The following is a 21,939-nucleotide window of genomic DNA, read 5'->3' as shown; positions in this document are numbered from 1 at the left end:
GCAAGGATTGCTGCTAATCAATTTAGCATTTTTTGCAGTCGAGACACATTAAAAGATGTTGTTGTCATGTGACTTTTGAGAGTGAGACTGTGAGGGACAAAGTCTAGTGGTCAGTAAAAAAAATATCCAACGTAATGAGAGCTGCGATAGTAACACGTGTACGGTGGAGGAAAACTAAGCCCTCAGATTCTCTATTAAAAGTTTAGTGGGTCCCTTAGTCGCCGTAGTTGAACAAAAAGGAGATAAAAAAACGTCGAGATAAAATGGTTGGGCCACTTCTTCACCAAAAAAGCCTTTTTTGTTTATTTATTTATTTTATAATAAAAAATTTGTATAATGGCTTTAACGGTTAACAAAACTCTCCTAATTCCAAGACAATTGCGTGTCCCTCTGTACGGCTTTCTCTTGCTAACTTTCTTCTCTACTTCTGTTCATAGTGTGACTACTTTACTAACTGATGAGGCCTTAATTTTATACTATTATAGACTATGTTTGTTTAGGTAATCATGAATGTAACTACAGCTTTACAGGTGAACAGATGAGATTTAGTTGCGTGAATATCTCGTGCTTATTATATAAAATCTCACTTATTGGAGACAGATTTGTTAATATTCAATACTATAACTGTTCTCTTAATTATATACGCTGTAGTTTAAAATCTTGGTCTCCGTACTCTTAAATCTGAATAATTAAAATGGAAATGCTGAACACTATATATACTTTTGAGTGCTGAGAATCTTTGTGGATCTTAACTCTTTTAAGTAGATCCGAATTCAAATCTAAGTTTCCCCGACAAATCAATATATACTAATTTATTAGAGATACGGATTAAATCATGGATGTTTATGCACTGACTAACTCTACTCGTTAGTCTCTTTTCATTGACTATGTATGTTAGGTAATCATGAATAAAATGTAAAAACTTCTTCAATATTTCCATCAGAATGGTGTTATACACAAACAGGTAATATGATCACAAACAAGTACTACTATAGTTTGAAACTGACTTAAACCATATAAATAACGGCCTTTAATTTTTTTTTTTTTTTTGCCGTCAACTTATTATAATAGGCATCTATATATTTGTGGTAAATTGGTAATGCAAGATCTTAATTAATTGGGAGTATTTTGAAGATGCAACATATAAAGATCACTAATTTTTAGCGAGCCTTTGATACATTGCAAATTCACACAATGCATATATTAATATATAGCCGTTGTCTTAGGAGATTAGTCTCGGTCCATATAGTTAGTATTGAACAAAATAACAGATGATCTGTAAAAAAAAAAAAAAAAAAAAAAACCAAAGAAAAGAGAATTTTAATATGAAAAGTTAACATACGTGTCTAAAGTAACCTAATTGTAGTTCACACACACTTCTTGACAGTATATAATTAAGAAGGTAGCTAGCAAAATCGCTGTTATAAGTTTTCGTAGTTAATTCGTTAGTCTTGAAAAAGTTGACCTAATTATGGATCAAATTAAGGTTAACTACAAATCAAGATTTTAACTAACGTAATGGGATTCTTAAGAATAAAATAAGAAATTAATTTGGTGATTACTGGATTAGACAGATCTTTTATCTTTAAGGAGACAATTTGAAGAGGCAACAAAAAAATAAAATAAAAGGAAGGTCTTCTGGACAGAAAGAATGGACCACAATCGTGGCGCGAAAGGAACTTGCTCTCTCCCCTTCTGTTGCATTTTCATTGGGCCACGTACCTCTCCCACCTGATTGTGATGCTTACGTGGTCCATTTCTAGATTGTATAGCGACTAGATGAACGGTCATGATTTTATCTTGTTTTTTCTTTCAGACACAAGACCAAACACGTCACGTTGTAAAGATTTTTTTCCAAAGGAGAAAAATCAAAGTTAAAAAAAAAAGTTAAATTTAAAAAGAAGAAAAAAAAAAAGGATTTTTTTTTTTTTTTTGTGAAGCGGTAGGCGCGTGGGTATATAAATGGCATGCCTTTGTAACGTGTAACGACGATAAATTTTTTATTCAATTGCATGCTCTATCATTAAAAAAAAAAAAAAATTCTTTGTTCAAAAAATAATTGCGGAGAAAGAGATTTTTTCTATTTTTATATCGGAAATTAATTGACGATCAAAATCAGATTCGTTGCCGGAAGCGGAGACGATCGATATATCGAGTTATGGCTGATATATGTTACGAGGACGAAACGTCGACTTGTGAATCTAGGCCGTCTTGGTCTAGCCGGAAGTGGAGGATTGGTGTCCAACGTTTCAGGATGTCTCCCTCGGACCTAAATCCGACGGCGGTGGAAGAGCAACCTGAGGGGATTTATAACAAGCGTAACAAACAAGAAGAGTACGATTTTATGAACTGTGCATCATCATCACCGGAAGAGAGTGTTTTGCTTGAAGACGACAGTGACGTCTCCATAAACTCATCGTCGGTCGATAATAGTAGTACGGTTATTATTCTTCCTTCTAAGAAGACGGTGAAAGAGTCGGATCCGAGGCCGAGATACGGCGTCGCATCGGTGTGTGGGAGGAGAAGAGATATGGAAGATGCGGTGTCGATTCATCCGTCTTTTGTACGGAAACAAACCGAGTTTTCTCGAACGAGATGGCACTTTTTTGGTGTTTACGACGGCCATGGCTGCTCTCACGTACGACGGCGTTTTTCGAAAGTTTTTTTTTCGAATTTTTTATAATTATTTAACCAGTTTGTCTGATCAAGAACGGCAACGTTTTTATTTAGGTTGCGGCGCGATGTAAAGAGAGGCTTCACGAGATAGTTCAAGAAGAAGCGCTTTCGGATAAGAAGGAAGATTGGAAAAAGATGATGGAACGTAGCTTCACTCGCATGGATAAAGAGGTTGTTCGTTGGGGTGAAACTGTGATGAGCGCTAACTGTAGATGTGAGCTACAGACTCCGGACTGTGACGCCGTTGGATCCACCGCCGTTGTCTCCGTCATTACGCCAGAGAAGATTGTTGTCGCGAATTGCGGCGATTCCAGAGCAGTTCTTTGTCGGAATGGCAAAGCAGTGCCTCTTTCTACAGATCACAAGGTCAGTCTATTATCATCTCTCTTAATTATATCGACATATTTGATAATTTTGTGGATTTTAAGTTTGGTTTTTTTCTACGTTTGAAATTAATGAACAGCCGGATCGTCCGGATGAGCTTGATCGAATCCAAGAAGCAGGAGGACGAGTGATATACTGGGATGGTGCAAGAGTCCTAGGCGTTTTAGCCATGTCACGAGCTATTGGAGACAACTACTTGAAACCGTACGTGACTTCGGAGCCGGAAGTGACGGTAACGGATCGGACGGAGGAAGATGAGTTTCTTATTCTAGCGAGTGACGGGTTATGGGACGTAGTGACGAACGAGGCGGCGTGTGCGATGGTGCACATGTGTTTAAATAGAAAGGGTGGTCGTGGAGGATCAGGAAGACGGCGAGGAGAAACTCAAACTCCCGGGAGGAGAAGTGAAGAAGAAGGGAAAGAGGCAGAGGAGGAGAAGGTGGTGGGGTCAAGAAAGAACGGGAAGAGAGGAGAGATCACGGACAAAGCATGTACGGAGGCGTCAGTGTTGCTGACGAAGCTGGCGTTGGCAAAACACAGTAGCGACAACGTAAGCGTCGTCGTTGTTGATCTCAGAAGAAGAAGAAAGAGACACGTAGCTTGACACTAATCTCCTAAATCACTCTACTCGCACCGTTTTTTTTTTGTGTTTAAAATGATTCTTTTTCCTTGGGACGAAGGTAGCTCAAATCTTCATCTCCGAACCCAAAAGAGAGAGAGGAAAAAAATGCAAGCATTGGTTGCAAGAAAAATATTCCCCGGTTCATTAAAAACAGCTAAACCGGAGGTATATATGGTTGGGTGGCTTTTTTGTTCTGAAACCATTTTTTTTTTTACCTTTCTTCGTTGTGTGTAATGAACAAACAGAAAAGGAAGACGGGATGTGTCACTGTCTTAGGTGGAATCAGTTCAAATTCAATTAATAAAAAGTGATGTACATAATTTCTTTTGCTTTTATAACAAAACCAATTAGTTCGGACTTCAGATACACGTGGTGATCTTTCGAGAACATCATCGGGAATTTTCTTTTGTTAAACGAGAGACTTTAACCTTTTACGAGTGAGCAGTTTTTGTGTTTGAAGAAATTCAAAATCTCACGGAAATGATAGTGAGAGAGGATAACAGGGGAAGGACGTGTCAAAGAGGTAAACAAAGAAACCCTACACCACGGATAAAGGGCGTGACCCACCAAAGGACCGATGCACAGTTTATATGCGCATTTGTACGTGTCGGTGTCGGGTGATTGTTTTGATTGAGATCTAATCTGACCTAATCAATGTTTCATCTAAACATGTTCACTGATCAGATAGAATGTCAACATAAGTTAGCTGTCCTTATATGCGGAAGGAAAACGACCAAGTCAGTGAATCTACGTGCATCAAATGGACCGGGCCGAACTCAACAGACCCAAAGCAATACAAAACATGGTACAGACGTACAGTATACCCATTTTTTTAAGATCGAATTGTATCAGTGGGCAACGCCATGTTTACCCGTTGTTATACTCGTGGACAATGGAATTGGTGGCAGCATCTTAACTTACTTGGCAAATAAATAAGAGAGAACTGAAAAACGATGACACATACCAAATGATTCAACTGCCCAACCTAAACAACCTAATCAGTTGAAGTACCGAATGTTTTTTTTTCCAAATATGCCACATTTGTAGCAATTCTAGTCACTCATAATAACTAAGACACACGACAGTTGCAGCAACCCGATAATAAAATGTTAAGAAAAAGGAGAGGTTGCAGAATAAGACCTCTCCAGAGACAAATGTACTCTGCAATCCATACTGGTCATTTCACTTTTGTTTCACGTCACCATTTTCTTTAAGGGTCTTCAGTCTTCTGTATCCCTTGTCAGTACCAAAGATCCTGCAGAGAACACCAGAGACGAATTACACACTGGACTAAAAACAAGTTAAGAGCTTTTCTGGAAAGCGAAGAGATATATAGTTCAGAGGATCACCAGTCCATATACACAAATGTTGAAGAGTAGTTGCCAGACTTAGTGTAGAGCAGTCGGTGATGGTAGTCATGGAAGTCAGAGCTGAAACCAAAAAAGTAAAAAATTCCATTAATAACAATTCATTATAGATTCGAGATTCAAGAGAGCTGGCTAGATGTGTGATCTTACCCTCCATACAGAGGAAGAAAATTGGAGAGGCTCCATGGGAAATGATAACCGCAATGTGCCTCAACAGTCTCAAGCACTCTCAACACCATCCATAACCAGAGGGTAATCAGGTGGGGACCGGTGAGAGCTGGACCGATTATGGTAGCAAACCCCAGGAATAGAATCTCAGCAGGGTGAGCATATTCTGACGTCAAACCAAATGGTGTGGCATACCTGGGATATCATTAAATGGTTGCTTTTTAAAAAAATTATCTAAGCTAACATTGCCAAGTATTAAAATTGGAAAACAGATGGTGAACAAACTTACTCATGATGCACACTGTGCACATTCTTGTACAGCCATTTTGAATGCAAGATCCGATGACCCCAATAAAAGACAAAATCCTCAATGATGAAGTAGAATAATATCTGGGCAGACACTTCTTTCCTGCAGGACCATCACCAAAGAGGGTCTTATATACCTGATCAAACATAAGCTCAGGTTCTTTCATGTTGCTCAACACTGACAGCTTTTGTTATATGTTTTTGTTTTTTTAATTTCTATTGCCAAAATGAAAGAGTTTAACATCAATACCAGGACGGCAGAGGAAAACTGCTGCGCATTCCCATGGCTCTGAAGACAGGATAAGAGGCTATCATCAGGGGCAAGTTTACGCAGAAATGATAAAGCAGCAGGCGAGTAATACATTTTCCTTGGGCTGCAGGTGTGTTATTTTTTGTCTGCGTAGAACCAAAAAAAAAAGTATTTGCTGATCATAATGGGTAACAGAAGCAGAGAAAAGAATCAGATTCACAATCACTAGTACAGATGCCTTTACAAGAAAACACTTTCATGTGTGACAGAAATCTTGGGGATCAACAACCTCTAGAAGATCATATTCAAACCGTCGCACAAAACTATAAAAGCATACATAGAAGAGACATGGGACGATTATGTGAAAAAAGAAGAAAACCTGAATTTTGTACTGGCTGAGAAAGCCTGCCCTTTCAAGACAAATGAAAGGGAGACCAGATAAGAAAAAGACACTTTCATGGAGGAGAAAACTCCCAATGCACGCCAGTTGAAAGTCGCTAAAATGTGTCACAAGGTACTGCATCATCAACCACAGAAAGATAGTATAATAAAGATATAATCAGTATGCATTAAGTATTATATAGTGCTGCTGATTAATTCTTCAGGTGGGGGAAAAAGATCATGCAAAATCCCAAATTAGTAAAATCCATTTGAACGGGCGTTTTGCTGTATTCGGATGCCGATCATTGGGAACTCCGCAAGTTAAACAGCGACTTGATTATATATCTAACATTCATGCGACTTAGGTTTACAGTGCCAACAACACATAGATCCGTTTAAGCTCCCAAAAAAAACAAAAACGGAAACTGACAACACACACTCATGATTCCTACGTAATTTGGCAGTAGTAATATGATAGTCAAATTTAGATCTAAAACAGTAGAGCAATCGACACGACACCAGATTAAAAACCCGATCGATTGATACAATCTAGAGCGGTGGATAAAGAACAAAACGAATAGAAAATTAAACACGCATGTATGTATGTATCCCAATGCGGTGGGCTGAAGCCAGCGAAGAGGGGGAAAACCAAAGGAATCGGAAACAGAGGAGGAGATAGGCTAAGAGGGGTACCTGCCAACCAGATTCGATGAGGGAAGCCATGGATGGATCTATTGAAGACAAGTGGGAAGGATGAAGAAGAAGAAGAAGAAAGAGGTGGGAGAGAGGCCACGCAGTTGATACAAACAACAACAGACTGTCCCGAAAAAGCAACGAAATCTGGAGCACTTGAGTTTTTTCTTTTTTTTATTTTTATTTTTTTCACCAACTTTTTTCCTTTTTTTTTTAATATATATATATATATATTTTTTTACCACTCTCGCTATCAGAAGCAGGACTTTTTCGGTGTAGTTCCCCGCCTCTCGTGCGCATCAGTACAATTCACACCATCCTCATTCCTCAGCCTCCCTAATCCCTATTTAAGTTTTATTATGGTCTCCACATTTTAATTTTATTGTTGTCACATTCTTAGTATTTTGTGTTCTTCTAATTCATACTCACATTCTTTTTGAATTTTACATGATTTAATCCCATTCTTTTTTTTTTGAAAGCAAAACACTTATGGGAATGAGAAAAACAAGATATTAAGCTGTGTGTTATATAAATCATGGAGTTAAAGCAATTATTAACCTTAAATTTTTTAATAGACAAGCTAAAGACTACTTTGGCTATGCTATACCAATGATCAAATACTATACACTGGCCAAACCAAGAGATTAACCTATGGATACCATTTTCTACGTTTCTCAGTATGTTATGTTATCCACCATGTAAACAGTGCACGTCGAATCAGATGACCTTTCATAGAAATGTTTCTGCATGGTGAAAAAATACTTTTTTTTTTGTTCCTGGGAAAATGTTGTGTCTCAATACAACTAAGCAGACTCCTTGTAACATAAAATGATAAATTCAATACGGAAGAACAAAGACCTGGTAAAAGAAAAAGGTATGCTATACTTGCTGAAGTTAAAAAAAATAAAAAGAAACTGGAAAAGATCAAAAGAGATATTCTTGAAAAAAACTCAAAAGTGTGACTAGTTGATTAGTCATGTGCTATAGTTGGGAGGGTAACTAGGTAGAACAGCACCCTTTTCTGTTAGTAGCGGATGAATCTGATATATTGATCGCAGTTCCTTGGCCCGGAACCGGAAGGTTACCTGCAGCTTCTTGTGCAGCCAAGGCTTTCTTGCTTATGATATGATAAATCTCAGACAAAATGGTCTGAAACGCTTTCTCGATGTTGGTTGCTTCTAAAGCAGATGTCTCGAGAAACGACAAACCTTCCTTCTCAGCAAGAGAGCTGCCATCTTCGTCAGCAACAGATCTCAGGTGATTCAGATCTGATTTGTTTCCAGCCATCATGATAACAATGTTGGCATCAGCATGATCCCTGAGCTCACGTAGCCATCTCAGGACATTCTCAAAGGTTTGCCTCTTGGTTATGTCGTAGACAAGAAGTGCTCCAACGGCTCCCCTGTAGTAAGCGCTTGTGATTGCTCTGTAACGCTCTTGACCTGCAGTGTCCCAAATCTGAGCCTTGACTGTTTTGCCTTCAACCTAAATAAATACATCGAAGCATGAACAAAAAAGACAAATAAATATCTCAGGCTTAAGAGATTCCAATAGCTACAGTAGTTTATATTTTCAAACAAACACCTAATAGAAGGAATTTTCAAAAGAGTAAGACCTTAAGATCTAAAACAACAAGATCAGAGGATACTAATGCAACCGATACCTCAAATAAAATCTAAGGTTGTACACGATCGATCTGTAGAGAGAAGGGGAGATTTGGATCACCTGTAAAGTACGGGTGGCGAATTCGACGCCGATGGTAGATTTGGATTCGAGACAGAACTCGTTTCTGGTGAATCTAGAGAGAATGTTGGATTTACCAACACCGGAATCGCCGATGAGGACGATCTTGAACAAGTAATCGTACTCGTGATCTATTCGATTCGCCATTGCTTCTCAAATCGTAGCGTGTCCGATCGATCAAACCTACGCAAAATACACAAATTCACGTCAACATCGATCCAAGTGATTACAATAACCGTCTTTGGAAACGGAAACGATGAGATCAACCTGAGTCAAAAGGAGCAAATCGAAACCCTAGGAAATCGATTTTTTTTTTTACCCTTTGAGCAAGCCGGGAAGGATCGAGAATGGAAGAAATGTTTTTGGAAAATTACTTTTTTTTTTTTTTTTTGGTTTTGTTTTGTTTTTCCTTTCTGTGTGTTGTTTTCTCTCCTCATACGTTGCGAGTTTTGTGCTCCCGAGGTGAAAACGGAAACAACCATTTATTTCTCTTTTTATTTTAATTTTGAATTTTGAGATTTTTTTTTTTGGTTTTTGATTAATTTGAATCCTTTGTCATAATATTTTGGCTCAAAACAACAGGTAAAGTCAATTTTTAAGTAGAGAATTTTTGGGAGATTTAAACATCGTTTACGTTGGCATAAAATTTCAGATCTATCGTATAAAAATCCAGCAAGCTAGCACATTGGGTGGGTGATGTATAAATTACAACAAAATCGGCGTAGGCTTGAGATTTGTTTACCAACCTGATTAGAATCGAATTTGCGGATAAAAAACATGAATGGCCTTAAGTAATTATTAGCATTATTAATTGATAATTAACATACATCATCACCACAAGACAACACACAGAGAGCCCCATATTTTAAACGAAGAACCACAATCAGAAGAAAACTCAAGACACACACACACACACACCACACAAAGAAGACTCAAGACCCATGAAACCCTCACATGATGAGTATGAATCAGAGAGTATATATAAAAGCTAAAATTGGCTTTAGCCAGAGATGTCAATAGACTTAACTTGGGGTTTCTTCTGAGTCTCAACCTTAGGCACAGTCACAGTCAGAACACCGTTCTCCATGTTGGCCTTGACTTGATCCATCTTCACATTCTCCGGCAGCCTAAACTTCCTCGAGAATTGTCCGCTAGACCTCTCCACGCGATGCCACGTGTCCTGCTTCTCCTCTTTCTCAACGTGTCTCTCTCCGCTGATCTTGAGCACACTGTCGTCCTCTATCTCCACTTTAACCTCTTCTTTCTTCATCCCAGGAAGGTCCGCCTTGAACACGTGCGCCTCCGGCGTCTCTCTCCAGTCCACACGTGCGTTCGCAATTGCCGCAGATGTTTCTCCGGAGAGCGAAGACGAGGGGAATTGCAATTGCAGGTCCTTAAAAGGATCCCAAACGTCGAGTGAGAACGGATCGAAGATGCTGTTGCTTCGTCTGTTGTTGTTGCCGAAGAAGCTTGGAATTAGCGACATTCTTCTCGATTGATTTGGGAAGAAGATGATGTTTTGAACGCTGAGATTACAATATTGACTTCTGACGAATTCGATTTCGATTTCTGAGCAAACGGGATGAGTCGAGTGATGTATTTATGGTGGTGACAATAGAAATCTCCAGAGCTTCTAGAACTTTTCGGAACCCAAGTTCTTTAAACTTCACCACAGTTCACACCATAACGATGAGGAGAGATTGGCAAACGGAATAATCCTGAAAATTCTAGATGCCTCTTTCTGGGCCATAATGGACTTGTGTATTTAAGCCCAAATAAAAAAGCTTTATTGAAGTTAAGGTTTTTGGCCCAAACAAAAACTGAGATGGATTTGGCATCTTATTCTTAATTGAATAAAAAAGTCAACATCGTCATCATCTTTGACGAACTAAATAGAAAGAGAAAATTCATCATCCAACATCTCTCCCACCAATTCCGTTTCTTTGCTTCTACTCTCAGACTCTTCTTTCTCTCCTTCGCCTCTCACTCTCTTTCTCTTTCTCTTTCTCGCTTCATAGTCCTTTCTTCTTCCTCGTACATCGATCAGACTTATCTCTCCGGTTTGTTTTAGACGAATTCCGTACCGAGATCAGGTTACCGATTAGTTAGTTTCTCTTCTGTTGTTTAGTTATTGGCCGATTGCATGTTAAGATACATATATCATCTCCCTGATCCTCCATGGTTATATTCAGCTTTCTTTCTTTTTTCTTTTTCTTTTGTTTGTTAGAGATTAGGGGAAAAAGTTATGTTCTGTGGCTTTAGTAAAGATGGTGGTAACTAACTTTATTCGCTTTCCGAATGAATATTAAGAATTACGTGTTTTAGATGGACTGGATCTTCGGATTTCAGTTGATGCAATTTGTTTTGTGTAGAAAGATAGAAATGATTTTTTGAGTTTTGCTTTGCCAAAAGATTTAGTGTTATATATATATATATATATATATATGCCAATAACGGTGATTTTTATGACATAGGAAGGTAATGTGAAGGTGGTGAGAAACTTCACTATGATGGAGCTATCTTTACTTAGATTTTGGAGCACGTGTATGCTACTGCTGCTCACCAGCGGAGGAGTTTACTCTAACTCTGAATATTTGATTGGAATGGGAAGCTATGACATTACCGGCCCTGCAGCTGATGTTAATATGATGGGTTATGCTAACATGGAGCAAGTAGCATCTGGTATTCACTTCAGGCTCCGAGCTCGGACATTCATTGTCTCTGAGCCTCAAGGAAACCGGGTTGTTTTTGTTAACCTTGACGCCTGTATGGCTTCACAAATTGTTAAACTAAAAGTGATCGAGAGACTCAAGGCAAGGTAATGTAGCCACCTAATCTTTTTCATAGATTGACTAGCCTTAGTTTTTTTTTAATAAGATCATAGTAGCTTATAAACTCTCTTTTCTAGATATGGGGACCTATATACAGAAAAGAATGTTGGCATCAGTGGTATTCACACCCATGCCGGTCCAGGGGGTTATCTTCAGTATGTGGTGTATATTGTAACATCTCTTGGATTTGTTCGTCAGTCGTTTGATGCCCTTGTTGATGGAATTGAGCACAGTATCATACAAGCTCATGAAAATCTTCGTCCTGGATCAATTTTCATCAATAGTGGTACGAACTGACATCCCTACTCTCTCTGGAAGTTTTTCATGTTTTCTGAAAGAAAGATTATTGTTGGAATTTTATATAAGTTTATGATGGTTACACGATATATTGACAAATGAAATATAGTCAGATGCTGTGTGCATTGGAAATAATCCTCAGAAAACGAATATGTTTGTCTTCTCCATCCTATTCCATGTTGATTGATTCAAATTGGCAAGGTTTTCTTTATTCTTGGCCTAGATTTTGTTCATGTAATGTAGGATTGTTCTTCGGAACTGCTATTTTTCGTAAGCTAATTAAACTTAACTTACAGGTGAACTCTTGGATGCTGGTGTTAACCGCAGTCCAAGTGCATATCTTAATAATCCTTCAGAAGAAAGAAGTAAACACAAGTATGATGTTGATAAAGAAATGACTCTCCTTAAGTTTGTGGATGATCAATGGGGTCCAGTAGGTAGTTTCAACTGGTTTGCTACCCATGGAACTTCCATGAGTCGTACAAACTCTTTGATCAGTGGGGACAACAAGGGCGCTGCAGCACGATTCATGGAGGATTGGTTTGAACAGAACACTGCTGAAAGATCCTACCCGGAAGAATTTATTTCAGATGAGATACCTAGAAGAGTTTCAAGCATAATCGAGAATCAGGACAGCCGTAAGTTTACAACACCTTTCTAACAAGAGCATTGTGTCTCTAAAGATGGAACACGATATAATGTTCAGTTTGTTTGGTCTGATGCAGATGACGAGTTGCTAGAGCTTGCATCTTACTTTGAGTCACAACCTGGTAGGCCTGCAACTAGAATTTCAAGTTCTGCAAGGCGGGTGAGGAGTGCTCTGAGGAAGGCTGACATGCCTGGCTTTGTTTCAGCTTTCTGTCAAACGAACTGTGGTGATGTTAGCCCAAATGTGCTTGGAGCCTTTTGCCTAGACACTGGTCTTCCTTGTGATTTCAATCACAGTACATGTGGTGGGAGAAATGAGATGTGCTATGGGCGTGGACCAGGGTATTCACCTGTCTTTATTTTTTTTGTCGGCTTTTTTCAAAGGGATACTCTGTTGACATGTTTTGCTTTATCATTGCAGCTATCCTGATGAATTTGAGAGTACACGGATAATTGGTGAGAGACAATTCAAGATGGCTTTGGATCTTTTCAGCAAAGCATCTGAACAGCTACAAGGGAAGGTTGATTACCGCCATGTTTATGTTGACTTTTCACAGCTCAATGTGACACTCCCAAAAAAAGATGGGAATTCAGAAGTTGTAAAAACTTGTCCTGCGGCAATGGGATTCGCTTTTGCTGCTGGAACCACAGATGGACCAGGAGCATTTGATTTTACACAAGGAGATGAGAAGGTATTTAGTCAAAGTCATATTGTATCATCCAATAGGTATATATTGCCTCCATGCTATTCATTTCTTAAGTCTACCGTTTGGATGATAAATCAGGGGAACCCTTTCTGGAGATTGGTGAGAAACGTTCTTAAAAAACCGGACAAGAAACAAAGCGATTGTCATTACCCAAAACCAATCTTGCTTGACACTGGAGAAATGACAAAGCCATATGACTGGGCTGTAAGTAGTTAAAAAAATTGTGAACTTCCATGAGTCTTGTGGTTTTAAAACTCTACTCTAACTTGTCATTGATTCCAGCCGTCAATTCTTTCATTGCAAATTCTACGTATTGGACAACTTTTCATTCTCAGCGTTCCTGGAGGTAGTGGAAAATCTTCAGATTGTCACACTTCATAATAATGACTAATGATGCGATGTTTAATATTACTGTCTATCTTTCTTGTCAGAATTTACAACTATGGCTGGAAGGCGTCTCCGTGATGCAGTGAAGACACAGCTTAAAAGCAGTGGTAATAAAGAATTGAGTGGTGAGATTCACGTCGTGATAGCTGGGTTGGCTAATGGTTACTCGCAGTATGTGACTACCTTTGAGGAGTACCAAGTGCAAAGATATGAGGTAATAGCTTATCACACTGATACTGTAGAACAAACAGCTCCTTCATGTTTCTCTTAATCTGTAGCTGATGCAATGGTTGCATTCTTTAGGGCGCATCTACACTGTATGGCCCACACACCCTCAGTGGCTACATTCAAGAGTTCAAGAAACTTTCCAAATCTCTCGTCCTTGATATGCCTGTTGAACAGGGTCCTCAACCGCCGGATCTCCTTGACAAGCAACTGAGCTTCCTCACACCAGTCATGATGGACACAACTCCTGACGGAGACAGTTTTGGGGATGTAATCTCGGATGTCCCCAAAAACCTGTCTTTGAAGAGGGGAAACAACCAGGTGACTGTTGTATTCCGGTCAGCTTGCCCTAGAAACGATCTACTGACAGAAGGTATCATCAGCCAAAATTGTTTATGCTTGTGTCTGCTTCTTAGTCATTAGATATTTTTAAGTGAGTGACTTGATCATATTTTTGATGTTAACAAGTGATACTATGTTCATGGCAGGGACGTTTGCTCTGGTGGAGAGACTAGAGCAGAAGGACAAGACTTGGACCCCAGTTTATGACGACGATGATCTATGTCTGAGGTTCAAGTGGTCAAGGCCTAAAAAGCTGAGCTCCCGGAGTCATGCCACTGTGGAATGGAGAATCCCAGAGTCTGCCTCACCAGGGGTTTACAGGATCACCCATTTTGGTGCTGCAAAGAAGCTCTTTGGGTCAGTCCACCATTTCACAGGCTCTTCAAGTGCTTTCGTTGTAACATAAACAAGTAAAACCAAAGTAGATGTAGTCAACTTGTATTATACTAGGTTTACCTGATGCACTGTCTTGTGCACTTACATGTACTACACAAATATAGAAATGGTGTCAAAGAACTGATGTTGAGAAGTCTAATGGAATCCAATATACCTTTTCATGTAAATGTTCACATACATTTGAGGTAGACGCAAATTATGGTTGTGTTAGTGTATCAATATCTTGCCAAATGGAGTTAGTTTGTTGATGAATCGTTACAGTATCGAAGACAACTATTTTGCTGAACTTTGTTATCATAAAACATAATAAGTCAAGAAACAACTGATTCTAGAGGGGCATACAATGGAATCTCACAAATAAAAACATAAACATCATCAAGGAATCTTCAACATTTTAGGATGAAGAGAAGTTGTGGCAACTAAGGGGTCTTAGGCATTAGTGTCTTCTTCTTCTTCAATCTTAGGAGCCAAGTAGTAACGAATGTAACCCATCTCAGCAACCTTATACTCCACAACTACTGGCAACTCGGACGATAAGCTGATTGTCACTGTGTCCGACAATGGAGTTGCCTTTGTGAAGGAGTTCATGTACCTCAGGGCAAATGAGAGAGACACTGGCTCGTTCATCTCTATCACAATGGCATCTTCCGGCTGCAATACACAAAACAAAAACCTCAATTCAACATGTCGCTCCAATGAAACAGCCATAGATGATTTTGTCAACTGTTTTCATAGTTTAGAGCTAGACAAGTCAATAATACCTTGTCAACAGTTGTGTTCTGCCTGAGCACAATGTTAGCGGTTCCAATGTCACCGGCAGTGGAAAACTTAACCCCTTCTTTAGTCACAGAGATCACAACTGCAACAATAACATCAAGTCAAGTCTCTGTATAGACTCCAAAAAGCAACTCAGATTCGCAATAGAAACAATCCTGACTACATATAACACAATGTACCTGTATCACCAATGCTACTGAGATCTTTGCAAATCCTGGAAAACTCACTCGACGGCATCCTCACGATCGAGTGGTACTCGGCCTCAGGGATTCCCAGATGTTCACTGTCAATATCCATCAGCTTCATCTCAAAATCTGCAATCTTGTCTTGCGCTGTAAATCATCCAACACATGACCAAGTGTCAAAAAGAGATCTTCGAAACTATGTCTAACCAAGTTTTGAAACTTAAAAAGACTACTATAATACTACAAACCCCTAAGAGAACTGACATCATACTGTACACATAAATCATAAGAAACCTTACTAGGGCTCTCGAACATGAAGGTGACAGTGTCGCCGCCGTCATCAGCCTTGATAGTGATGATATCATCATTTCCAGCACATTTGAGCATCTTCGACATGTTGCCGAGATTCATCCCCATGGAGAGATTCCTGTCGCACCTGTAGTGCTCGAAGCCTTCAGATCTCAGCAAGAGAGACACCAACGCGACGTGGCTCGAATCCATAGCTTGGAGCGAGAAACCAGTGGTGGAGCAGTCGAAGTTGGCATCGTTCACCAGATCCTTGATCGATTCTAGAACCTTCTTCAACAGTGAACCCTGAACAAGACGTAGCTCCAACATCTCGTCGTTCGTTTGTGAGAGGTTTTGCAGATTATTTTTTTTGGAAAAAAAAAAAAAAACAAGATTGGCACACAGACAGACACACACATCTACAAGGAGTCCAATTTTTTTTTTTTGGCGGGATTTAGCCCTTCAAGGATATTTAGTTCCCGCCAATGCGTTTAGTGCCTCAATGAGTTAGTGGATTGATTTGTGCTATTAAAAAAAGGAAAGTCAATTCCGAATATTAGTGAAAGTTTCGGGGTTATATTGTAATATTCTAAAGATAAAACACACACAAATCTAAAACCGACTTTGCCCTAGTTAAAATATCCATCCCGTCCCGTCCCGACGTCACCTTGGTTCGTGTTCGAGATTCGATATCGCGAGAAATCGAATCAGAGGAGAAGAGAATGGCTCACAGGATACTTAGAGATCATGAAGCCAATGGATGGGAACGCTCCGATTTCCCAATCATCTGCGAATCTTGTCTCGGTGACAACCCCTACGTGCGAATGGTAAAATTCACTTCCTCGATTCCTATCTAATGGATTTGCCTGTCTCTTGTTTTTGTTTCAATGGCTCCTGAATCGTCTTTTTTTCGGATCTCAATCTCTTGCTCGTTGATGTTTTCTGTGTGTTTTGGAGTGGTTAGCTTAGTAATTTAGGTTTTTAGGGTTTAGGTAGGTCACAACTTCGTCGATCCAATTTCGTCTAGTTATAGCTCGAAATGCTGATTCTCATAGCTTTTAGCTGCAAGTTAGGTATTGGAAGCAGTTTTCGGGGCTTGTTTGAGATGCAATTGCTGACTGAAGTGTTGTGTTTTGGTATGTAGACTAAAGCGAATTACGATAAGGAATGCAAGATATGTACAAGACCTTTCACGGTGTTTAGGTGGAGACCTGGCCGGGATGCTAGATACAAGAAGACCGAAATTTGTCAGACTTGTTGCAAGTTGAAAAACGTGTGCCAAGTTTGTCTTCTGGATCTTGAGTATGGTCTTCCAGTTCAGGTCAGGGATACGGCACTCAACATTAGTACTCATGACTCTATCCCTAAAAGTGATGTCAACAGAGAGTACTTTGCTGAAGAGCACGACAGGAAGGTATGACCATGTTCACTTTCTTTGTCTTTTTTAACTTAAGGTTTATATTTCAACATATGTTGGTTTTGGAATTTGATTAGGTTATAATGAATGATTGATGACTAAGTCTAGTTTTCTCATGGTGGCTTATCTAAGTGGATTTGATTTTTGTTTTATATGTAGACTAGAGCTGGACTGGATTATGAATCCTCATTCGGGAAGATGCGACCTAATGATACTATTTTAAAGCTTCAAAGAACAACGCCATACTATAAAAGGAACCGAGCACATGTTTGTAGTTTCTTCATCAGGGGTGAGTGTACAAGAGGTGCCGAATGTCCATACCGGCATGAGATGCCCGAAACAGGAGAGCTGTCCCAGCAAAACATAAAAGACCGTTATTATGGGTATGCTATTTTCTTCTGTATGATTGATGCTTTGTTACCTTCTCAAATGCTTATTTCACTATTTACCCTAGTGGAGTTGGTGAAATTTTGTATGTTTCTGCCATGGTACTATTTTCTCCTTGATCAGATTATATACTCGGTGTTTGGAAGCCACTGACATATGTGAATTGTTATCTTCAATTCTGTTCTGAACTATGTTATGTTGGCTCTCAATGTAATCTTGTTATATAGGGTCTTTTCCTTTTATTCTTCCCTTAATAATGTATTAGTACTTCTACATTTATGCATGTTAAACGGTTGGTTTGAACTGTTTCTCATCTATTTTGTATACATTTTGCAGTGTTAATGATCCAGTTGCTATGAAGTTACTTGGAAAAGCCGGTGAGATGGGCACTTTGGAATCACCAGAGGATGAAAGCATCAAAACGCTTTACGTCGGTGGACTGAACTCAAGAATCCTGGAGCAAGACATACGAGACCAATTCTACGCCTATGGAGAAATCGAATCTATCAGAATCTTGGCTGACAAAGCCTGTGCGTTTGTCACATACACATCCCGTGAAGGTGCAGAGAAGGCTGCACAAGAGCTCGCCAACAGGCTAGTCGTCAACGGTCAGAGGCTAAAACTCACATGGGGAAGACCCAGACCTGAGCAAGGTTCCAACCAACAGGGCAGTGTGGCTCATAGTGGTTTACTACCTCGAGCAGTTATATCTCAGCAGCACAATCAGCCCCCACCAATGCAGCAGTACTATATGCAGCCACCATCAGCTAACCAAGACAAACCTTATTACCCATCAATGGATCCACAGAGAATGGGTGCAGTCATTTCAAATCAAGAGGCTGGTGGTTCAAGCACCATTGACAACAGCGGAGCTTCATCTTCTTCTTACATGATGCCTCCACACCAGTCATACCCACCAGCACCATATGGATATATGCCACCGCCTTACCAGCAGCAGTATCCTCCTAACCATCATCAGCATCCTGGTCCTATGCAGCACTATGCCCCGCCTCCAGCAGCTTACCCGTACCCAGAGCAACCTGGTCCTGGATCAAGACCTGCACCATCTCCAGCCGCGGTCTCTGCTCCATCACCTGATTCTGCACCTGCTGGGTCTGCAGGAGCACCTTCTGGGTCTGCAGGAACACCTTCAGGATCCTCTCAACAACCTCCTGCTGCTGCTTCTACTGCAACTGGTTCGTCTCAATAGAGAAGAATTCTCGTTTAAAATGTACTGTACTGCAAGTTTTCCCGCTATCCATGCTCTCGGAAGGCTTTTGTACTCTGTATGAATCATTTTCTGCTGCTTCTTTAGTTTTTTAACTTTTGAAATATATTGATTCCCGTATCGGTTCTTCATGAAAGGTATCATTTTTATAGAGACCAGTTGATTGTGTTTAATGTAGTATGGAGTCATGTTCAATTTCATAAAATATAATTTGATATATGAACCAGAAATTTGGATGAATCAGACCGGTTCATCAAATCCATTGGGCCTTCTGTGATAGGAAAACTCTTATAAAGCTGGGCCGGACACCAAAATAGAACATGCGATCGAGTTAAATAAATTTCATCGCGTCCGATTCTCCCGAAGCTTCTTCTAAATCCTCTCTCCCTATATATTCATCTTTCCCAACTCACACGGAATCGTGAAATTCATTTTAGCTCCGGTCAGGTGCAGAGAGAGTTCTGGAACATCCAATTTGCACTAGGAGAAACGTTCGTCGGGGTATTACGATGTGAGTATTCTCTGTTTGATCGATTTTAACATCATTATTTTGCCGATTTAAAGCCGTTTGAACGTGTTACAGAGTTGTTTTTGAATTGTCTGTTAGGTGTCGTTAGATCTGAATTGTCGCTATGAATTTCGATGTGTTTTAGCTTGATTTTAGATCTGTAGGGAAAATGTTTAGATAGATGTAAGCATTTATCATGTGATTGAGTATGATGAAGGTCTGATTCTTGTTTCTGTGGTAGTTGGTTTGGAGGTTAAAGGTGTTGTAAATTTTGAATAAACTATCGTTGTTTGGATTATCCTTTGTAGATTTTGGGGGTTTTTTCACAATCTATTGTTTATTTCCCATATTGGTTTATTGTTCAAATTTAGCATGTTCATATAAATTAAGACAAATACACACATAAAGCCAAGAATCTCAATCGTTTAATATGTTCTTGTTTCTTTTAGATGTCTTACTCAAGAAGGTCAAGATACTCTCCTTCAGTATCTCCTTATGACAAGCATCGTGGAAGGTCTGTCTCAAGGTCCTTGTCTAGAAGCCGGTCGAGGTACGTTTCCTTTCCTTTAGTTCTGAATCTTCATGAGTTTCTGGTTTGCTGCTTTTGAATGAGCGCTTATATCTGAACTTTTTAAATTAGGAGTATCTCAAGCGATGCTGAGAATCCTGGTAACAGTTTATATGTAACTGGGTTGTCTCACCGGGTAACTGAAAGAGATCTGGAGGATCATTTCTCTAAAGAAGGAAAGGTTGGATGTTATGTTGATTTTTGGATTTCTTTTTAAATCTTTTGTAGCTCACTAGTGCATAAGCTGTAGATGTGTTTTTTTTTCCATGTTTTAACCTTTGTGAGCTTAACTATTTCTAGGTAACTGATGTTCACCTTGTCCTGGACCCATGGACTAGAGAATCTCGCGGTTTTGGTTTTATCTCGTTGGAAACTGTTGGTGATGCTAACCGCTGCATCAGATATCTGGATCACTCTGTTCTCCTCGGCCGCGTCATTAAAGTTGAGAAGGTAAATAAACGGATTACTTCTCTGGTATATAAGTAGAACCATATTTCCGATCTGGAAAATTTTGAAATAATACAAGCGATGAGAGTAATATGATACTTTTTTATATTTTTTTGTTCTCATTTAAATTGTTTGCTTGTTTCCACTTTCAAGTTTCTGTGGCAGCAGGTCTGCTGTTTGTAGCAGCCGTGCTTCACCAAATAGCAAACGTTGCAACAGTGCACACAAATAGGGTTGTGTACCCTGCATTCCTCTCTTTCTTGATTAACTTGATATATACCCTTCCTTCAGTGGCTTCAATGTTCAAATGTTATTTTTGTCTTGTCGCCAATTTTACAAATACTTTCCTAGTTAATTGGTAGATTTCTGACAGCTCTATGATATCTCTGGTTTTATGTTCAGGCAAGACGTCGTAGAGGACGTACTCCAACTCCTGGAAAGTACTTGGGGCTGAGAACCGCTCGAGGTATATACGGCATCTTGTCTATTGGTTTTATTACGATTCCTTAGTGGGTGTTTCCGGATTTTCTCTTACATGGTTTGTTTTTGCAGGACACCATAGGTCTCCTAGCTACTCTCTCGGCAGGTCTGATAGCTGCTCTCGTAGTCGCAGTCGAAGCTACTCATCTGATCGGAGCAGATCTTATTCTCCAAGCTATAGGTTGAGAGAAAGATCATCTTCGTACTCACCCTACTATAGGCGAGGCAGATCTTACTCTCGTTCCAGATCTCCATCACCTGATGATCGCTACTACAGGAGACGCGACAGATCATACTCACCCTACTACAGGCGGAGGGAACGGTCCAGGTCCAGATCCTACTCACCTCACTACAGAGCAAGGGACAGATCATACTCGCCTTACTACAGGCGGAGGTACAGGTCCAGGTCATACTCGCCACGATACAGAGCACGTGACAGATCATACTCACCCTACTGCAGGGGAAGAGACCGGTCTTTTTCGCCTTACTACCGAGGGAGAGACAGGTCCTTCTCACCTGAAAGTCGTCACTACAGAAGGTATGGCGTTAGGTTAATAGAAACAGATTAGCTGAAACTGCTGAGTAATGTAGTAAGTAACGGAAGATACAAATGAAATCAGGTACAGGTCAGTGTCGAGCAGCGTAAGCCCTCTGAGGAGAAGCAAATCGCGGAGCTTATCCCCGAAGAAGGGAAGGAAAGGGAGCAGAAGCAAGTCTCGCAGGCGCGACAGTCAATCTTCAATGAGCCATTCGAGGAGCGCAAGATCAAGCACCTCCAGATCCGTCAGCCCATAACACTCTCTGCTTACTTGGTGTTACTACAATCACGCACTCACTTTTGATGTTGTAGTAAATAATTTGGATTTGAGTCTATTACCTGGATTTGGGAATGATGGCAGAATAGAGTCCGTATGTTGTGTTGCAGTGTTGGTTTGGTGTTGATGTTAGAAGAATACGTATTATCAGTTAAATGGCACCGTTTCTTAGCCTGATTGAGTCAGTCACCTTAATAAATTTCCAAAAAGTTTGACTTAGTATTCTCTTAACTTTTAAAAATGTAACGTAAGAACTAAAATTAATTTTTATCAAAGAAAAAAAAAAAGAAAACTAAAATTGATATGAATATATGATTATGTTTTTGTGCTGGATATAGTAGATTTTTTATACACTCAAGTTTCTTAGTGATGATTTGTCGCCACTTTATTAGGGATCTCAAATGCTGAAGTTCAAA

General features: G+C 39.7%; 8 protein-coding genes across 13 annotated transcripts; 4 read left to right on the top strand and 4 right to left on the bottom strand.

Annotated features, from left to right (window-relative positions):
* The first annotated feature begins 1,860 nt into the window (after positions 1–1,860).
* On the top strand, positions 1,861–4,002 carry LOC104739312 (protein phosphatase 2C 3). The gene is made up of 3 exons (XM_010459619.2): positions 1,861–2,638; positions 2,731–3,042; positions 3,140–4,002. Exons 1-3 carry the CDS (start codon positions 2,159–2,161, stop codon positions 3,662–3,664), a joined length of 1,317 nt encoding a protein of 438 aa, XP_010457921.2. The 5' UTR covers positions 1,861–2,158; the 3' UTR covers positions 3,665–4,002.
* Positions 4,003–4,580: 578 nt separating this feature from the next.
* On the bottom strand, positions 4,581–7,047 carry LOC104739310 (methylsterol monooxygenase 2-2). The gene is made up of 7 exons (XM_010459617.2): positions 6,848–7,047; positions 6,153–6,290; positions 5,774–5,919; positions 5,507–5,626; positions 5,200–5,412; positions 5,032–5,112; positions 4,581–4,937 (listed from the first exon to the last, which is right to left on the bottom strand). Exons 1-7 carry the CDS (start codon positions 6,875–6,877, stop codon positions 4,865–4,867), a joined length of 801 nt encoding a protein of 266 aa, XP_010457919.2. The 5' UTR covers positions 6,878–7,047; the 3' UTR covers positions 4,581–4,864.
* Positions 7,048–7,595: 548 nt separating this feature from the next.
* Positions 7,596–9,065, bottom strand: LOC104765418 (ras-related protein RABA2b). Of its 2 annotated transcripts, none has more exons than XM_010459614.2 (3): positions 8,858–9,065; positions 8,573–8,773; positions 7,596–8,332 (listed from the first exon to the last, which is right to left on the bottom strand). In XM_010459614.2, exons 2-3 carry the CDS (start codon positions 8,735–8,737, stop codon positions 7,847–7,849), a joined length of 651 nt encoding a protein of 216 aa, XP_010457916.1. In that variant the 5' UTR covers positions 8,738–8,773; positions 8,858–9,065; the 3' UTR covers positions 7,596–7,846. The 2 variants fall into 2 exon arrangements, with proteins under 2 accessions (XP_010457916.1, XP_010457917.1); XM_010459615.2 differs by having other exon boundaries at positions 8,910–9,054.
* A 307-nt stretch (positions 9,066–9,372) lies between these two features.
* On the bottom strand, positions 9,373–10,383 carry LOC104739308 (17.8 kDa class I heat shock protein). Its single transcript, XM_010459613.3, has one exon. It carries the CDS (start codon positions 10,074–10,076, stop codon positions 9,591–9,593), a length of 486 nt encoding a protein of 161 aa, XP_010457915.1. The 5' UTR covers positions 10,077–10,383; the 3' UTR covers positions 9,373–9,590.
* On the top strand, positions 10,306–14,590 carry LOC104739306 (neutral ceramidase 1). Of its 2 annotated transcripts, none has more exons than XM_087484179.1 (11): positions 10,306–10,683; positions 11,065–11,408; positions 11,499–11,707; positions 12,015–12,356; positions 12,444–12,708; positions 12,788–13,058; positions 13,152–13,277; positions 13,356–13,419; positions 13,505–13,674; positions 13,764–14,058; positions 14,174–14,590. In XM_087484179.1, exons 2-11 carry the CDS (start codon positions 11,098–11,100, stop codon positions 14,431–14,433), a joined length of 2,313 nt encoding a protein of 770 aa, XP_087340305.1. In that variant the 5' UTR covers positions 10,306–10,683; positions 11,065–11,097; the 3' UTR covers positions 14,434–14,590. The 2 variants fall into 2 exon arrangements, with proteins under 2 accessions (XP_087340305.1, XP_087340306.1); XM_087484180.1 differs by having other exon boundaries at positions 10,395–10,683; positions 11,069–11,408.
* A 109-nt stretch (positions 14,591–14,699) lies between these two features.
* LOC104765400 (DNA sliding clamp PCNA1) lies at positions 14,700–16,187 on the bottom strand. Its single transcript, XM_010459610.2, has 4 exons — positions 15,685–16,187; positions 15,380–15,532; positions 15,185–15,282; positions 14,700–15,074 (listed from the first exon to the last, which is right to left on the bottom strand). Exons 1-4 carry the CDS (start codon positions 16,001–16,003, stop codon positions 14,853–14,855), a joined length of 792 nt encoding a protein of 263 aa, XP_010457912.1. The 5' UTR covers positions 16,004–16,187; the 3' UTR covers positions 14,700–14,852.
* Positions 16,188–16,305: 118 nt separating this feature from the next.
* Positions 16,306–18,863, top strand: LOC104739304 (zinc finger CCCH domain-containing protein 4). Its single transcript, XM_087484181.1, has 4 exons — positions 16,306–16,500; positions 16,818–17,087; positions 17,250–17,473; positions 17,814–18,863. The coding sequence occupies exons 1-4, from the start codon at positions 16,396–16,398 to the stop codon at positions 18,685–18,687; spliced, it is 1,473 nt and encodes a 490-aa protein (XP_087340307.1). The 5' UTR covers positions 16,306–16,395; the 3' UTR covers positions 18,688–18,863.
* An 86-nt stretch (positions 18,864–18,949) lies between these two features.
* LOC104739303 (serine/arginine-rich splicing factor SR45a) lies at positions 18,950–21,740 on the top strand. Of its 4 annotated transcripts, none has more exons than XR_015579950.1 (8): positions 19,028–19,216; positions 19,663–19,763; positions 19,854–19,962; positions 20,082–20,231; positions 20,382–20,461; positions 20,631–20,694; positions 20,781–21,246; positions 21,335–21,740. XR_015579950.1 is itself a non-coding variant. In XM_010459605.3 (7 exons), the coding sequence occupies exons 2-7, from the start codon at positions 19,663–19,665 to the stop codon at positions 21,501–21,503; spliced, it is 1,065 nt and encodes a 354-aa protein (XP_010457907.1). In that variant the 5' UTR covers positions 18,950–19,216; the 3' UTR covers positions 21,504–21,740. The 4 variants fall into 4 exon arrangements, 2 of the variants coding, with proteins under 2 accessions (XP_010457907.1, XP_010457908.1); XR_015579949.1 differs by having other exon boundaries at positions 21,329–21,740; XM_010459605.3 differs by lacking the exon at positions 20,382–20,461 and having other exon boundaries at positions 18,950–19,216; positions 21,329–21,740.
* Positions 21,741–21,939: the final 199 nt, after the last annotated feature.

This window comes from Camelina sativa, chromosome 14 (genome assembly GCF_030686135.1).
Source record: "Camelina sativa cultivar CO46 ecotype springtype chromosome 14, ASM3068613v1".
Classification (NCBI taxonomy): Eukaryota; Viridiplantae; Streptophyta; class Magnoliopsida; order Brassicales; family Brassicaceae; genus Camelina; species Camelina sativa.
This window is presented reverse-complemented; position numbering and strand designations above follow the sequence as displayed.

Excerpts from the sequence above, each read along its gene's own strand:
- LOC104739312 (XM_010459619.2), top strand. The coding sequence starts at position 2,159 with ATGGCTGATATATGTTACGAGGACGAAACGTCGACTTGTGAATCTAGG. Across the intron at positions 2,639-2,730 it reads ACGGCCATGGCTGCTCTCAC|GTTGCGGCGCGATGTAAAGA; the intron begins GTACGACGGCGT and ends GTTTTTATTTAG. Across the intron at positions 3,043-3,139 it reads CTCTTTCTACAGATCACAAG|CCGGATCGTCCGGATGAGCT; the intron begins GTCAGTCTATTA and ends ATTAATGAACAG.
- LOC104739310 (XM_010459617.2), bottom strand. The coding sequence starts at position 6,877 with ATGGCTTCCCTCATCGAATCTGGTTGGCAG. Across the intron at positions 6,291-6,847 it reads TCATCGAATCTGGTTGGCAG|TACCTTGTGACACATTTTAG; the intron begins GTACCCCTCTTA and ends TTGATGATGCAG. Across the intron at positions 5,113-5,199 it reads TTTCTTCCTCTGTATGGAGG|CTCTGACTTCCATGACTACC; the intron begins GTAAGATCACAC and ends TTTTGGTTTCAG.
- LOC104765418 (XM_010459614.2), bottom strand. The coding sequence starts at position 8,737 with ATGGCGAATCGAATAGATCACGAGTACGATTACTTGTTCAAGATCGTC. Across the intron at positions 8,333-8,572 it reads TCGCCACCCGTACTTTACAG|GTTGAAGGCAAAACAGTCAA; the intron begins GTGATCCAAATC and ends GTATTTATTTAG.
- LOC104739308 (XM_010459613.3), bottom strand. The coding sequence starts at position 10,076 with ATGTCGCTAATTCCAAGCTTCTTCGGCAACAACAACAGACGAAGCAAC.
- LOC104739306 (XM_087484179.1), top strand. The coding sequence starts at position 11,098 with ATGATGGAGCTATCTTTACTTAGATTTTGGAGCACGTGTATGCTACTG. Across the intron at positions 11,409-11,498 it reads ATCGAGAGACTCAAGGCAAG|ATATGGGGACCTATATACAG; the intron begins GTAATGTAGCCA and ends TCTCTTTTCTAG. Across the intron at positions 13,059-13,151 it reads TTACACAAGGAGATGAGAAG|GGGAACCCTTTCTGGAGATT; the intron begins GTATTTAGTCAA and ends ATGATAAATCAG.
- LOC104765400 (XM_010459610.2), bottom strand. The coding sequence starts at position 16,003 with ATGTTGGAGCTACGTCTTGTTCAGGGTTCACTGTTGAAGAAGGTTCTA. Across the intron at positions 15,283-15,379 it reads CAGTAGCATTGGTGATACAG|TTGTGATCTCTGTGACTAAA; the intron begins GTACATTGTGTT and ends TTATTGTTGCAG. Across the intron at positions 15,075-15,184 it reads AGAACACAACTGTTGACAAG|CCGGAAGATGCCATTGTGAT; the intron begins GTATTATTGACT and ends TGTGTATTGCAG.
- LOC104739304 (XM_087484181.1), top strand. The coding sequence starts at position 16,396 with ATGGCTCACAGGATACTTAGAGATCATGAAGCCAATGGATGGGAACGC. Across the intron at positions 17,088-17,249 it reads CTGAAGAGCACGACAGGAAG|ACTAGAGCTGGACTGGATTA; the intron begins GTATGACCATGT and ends TTTTATATGTAG. Across the intron at positions 17,474-17,813 it reads ATAAAAGACCGTTATTATGG|TGTTAATGATCCAGTTGCTA; the intron begins GTATGCTATTTT and ends TACATTTTGCAG.
- LOC104739303 (XM_010459605.3), top strand. The coding sequence starts at position 19,663 with ATGTCTTACTCAAGAAGGTCAAGATACTCTCCTTCAGTATCTCCTTAT. Across the intron at positions 20,695-20,780 it reads GGGGCTGAGAACCGCTCGAG|GACACCATAGGTCTCCTAGC; the intron begins GTATATACGGCA and ends TTGTTTTTGCAG. Across the intron at positions 21,247-21,328 it reads GAAAGTCGTCACTACAGAAG|GTACAGGTCAGTGTCGAGCA; the intron begins GTATGGCGTTAG and ends AAATGAAATCAG.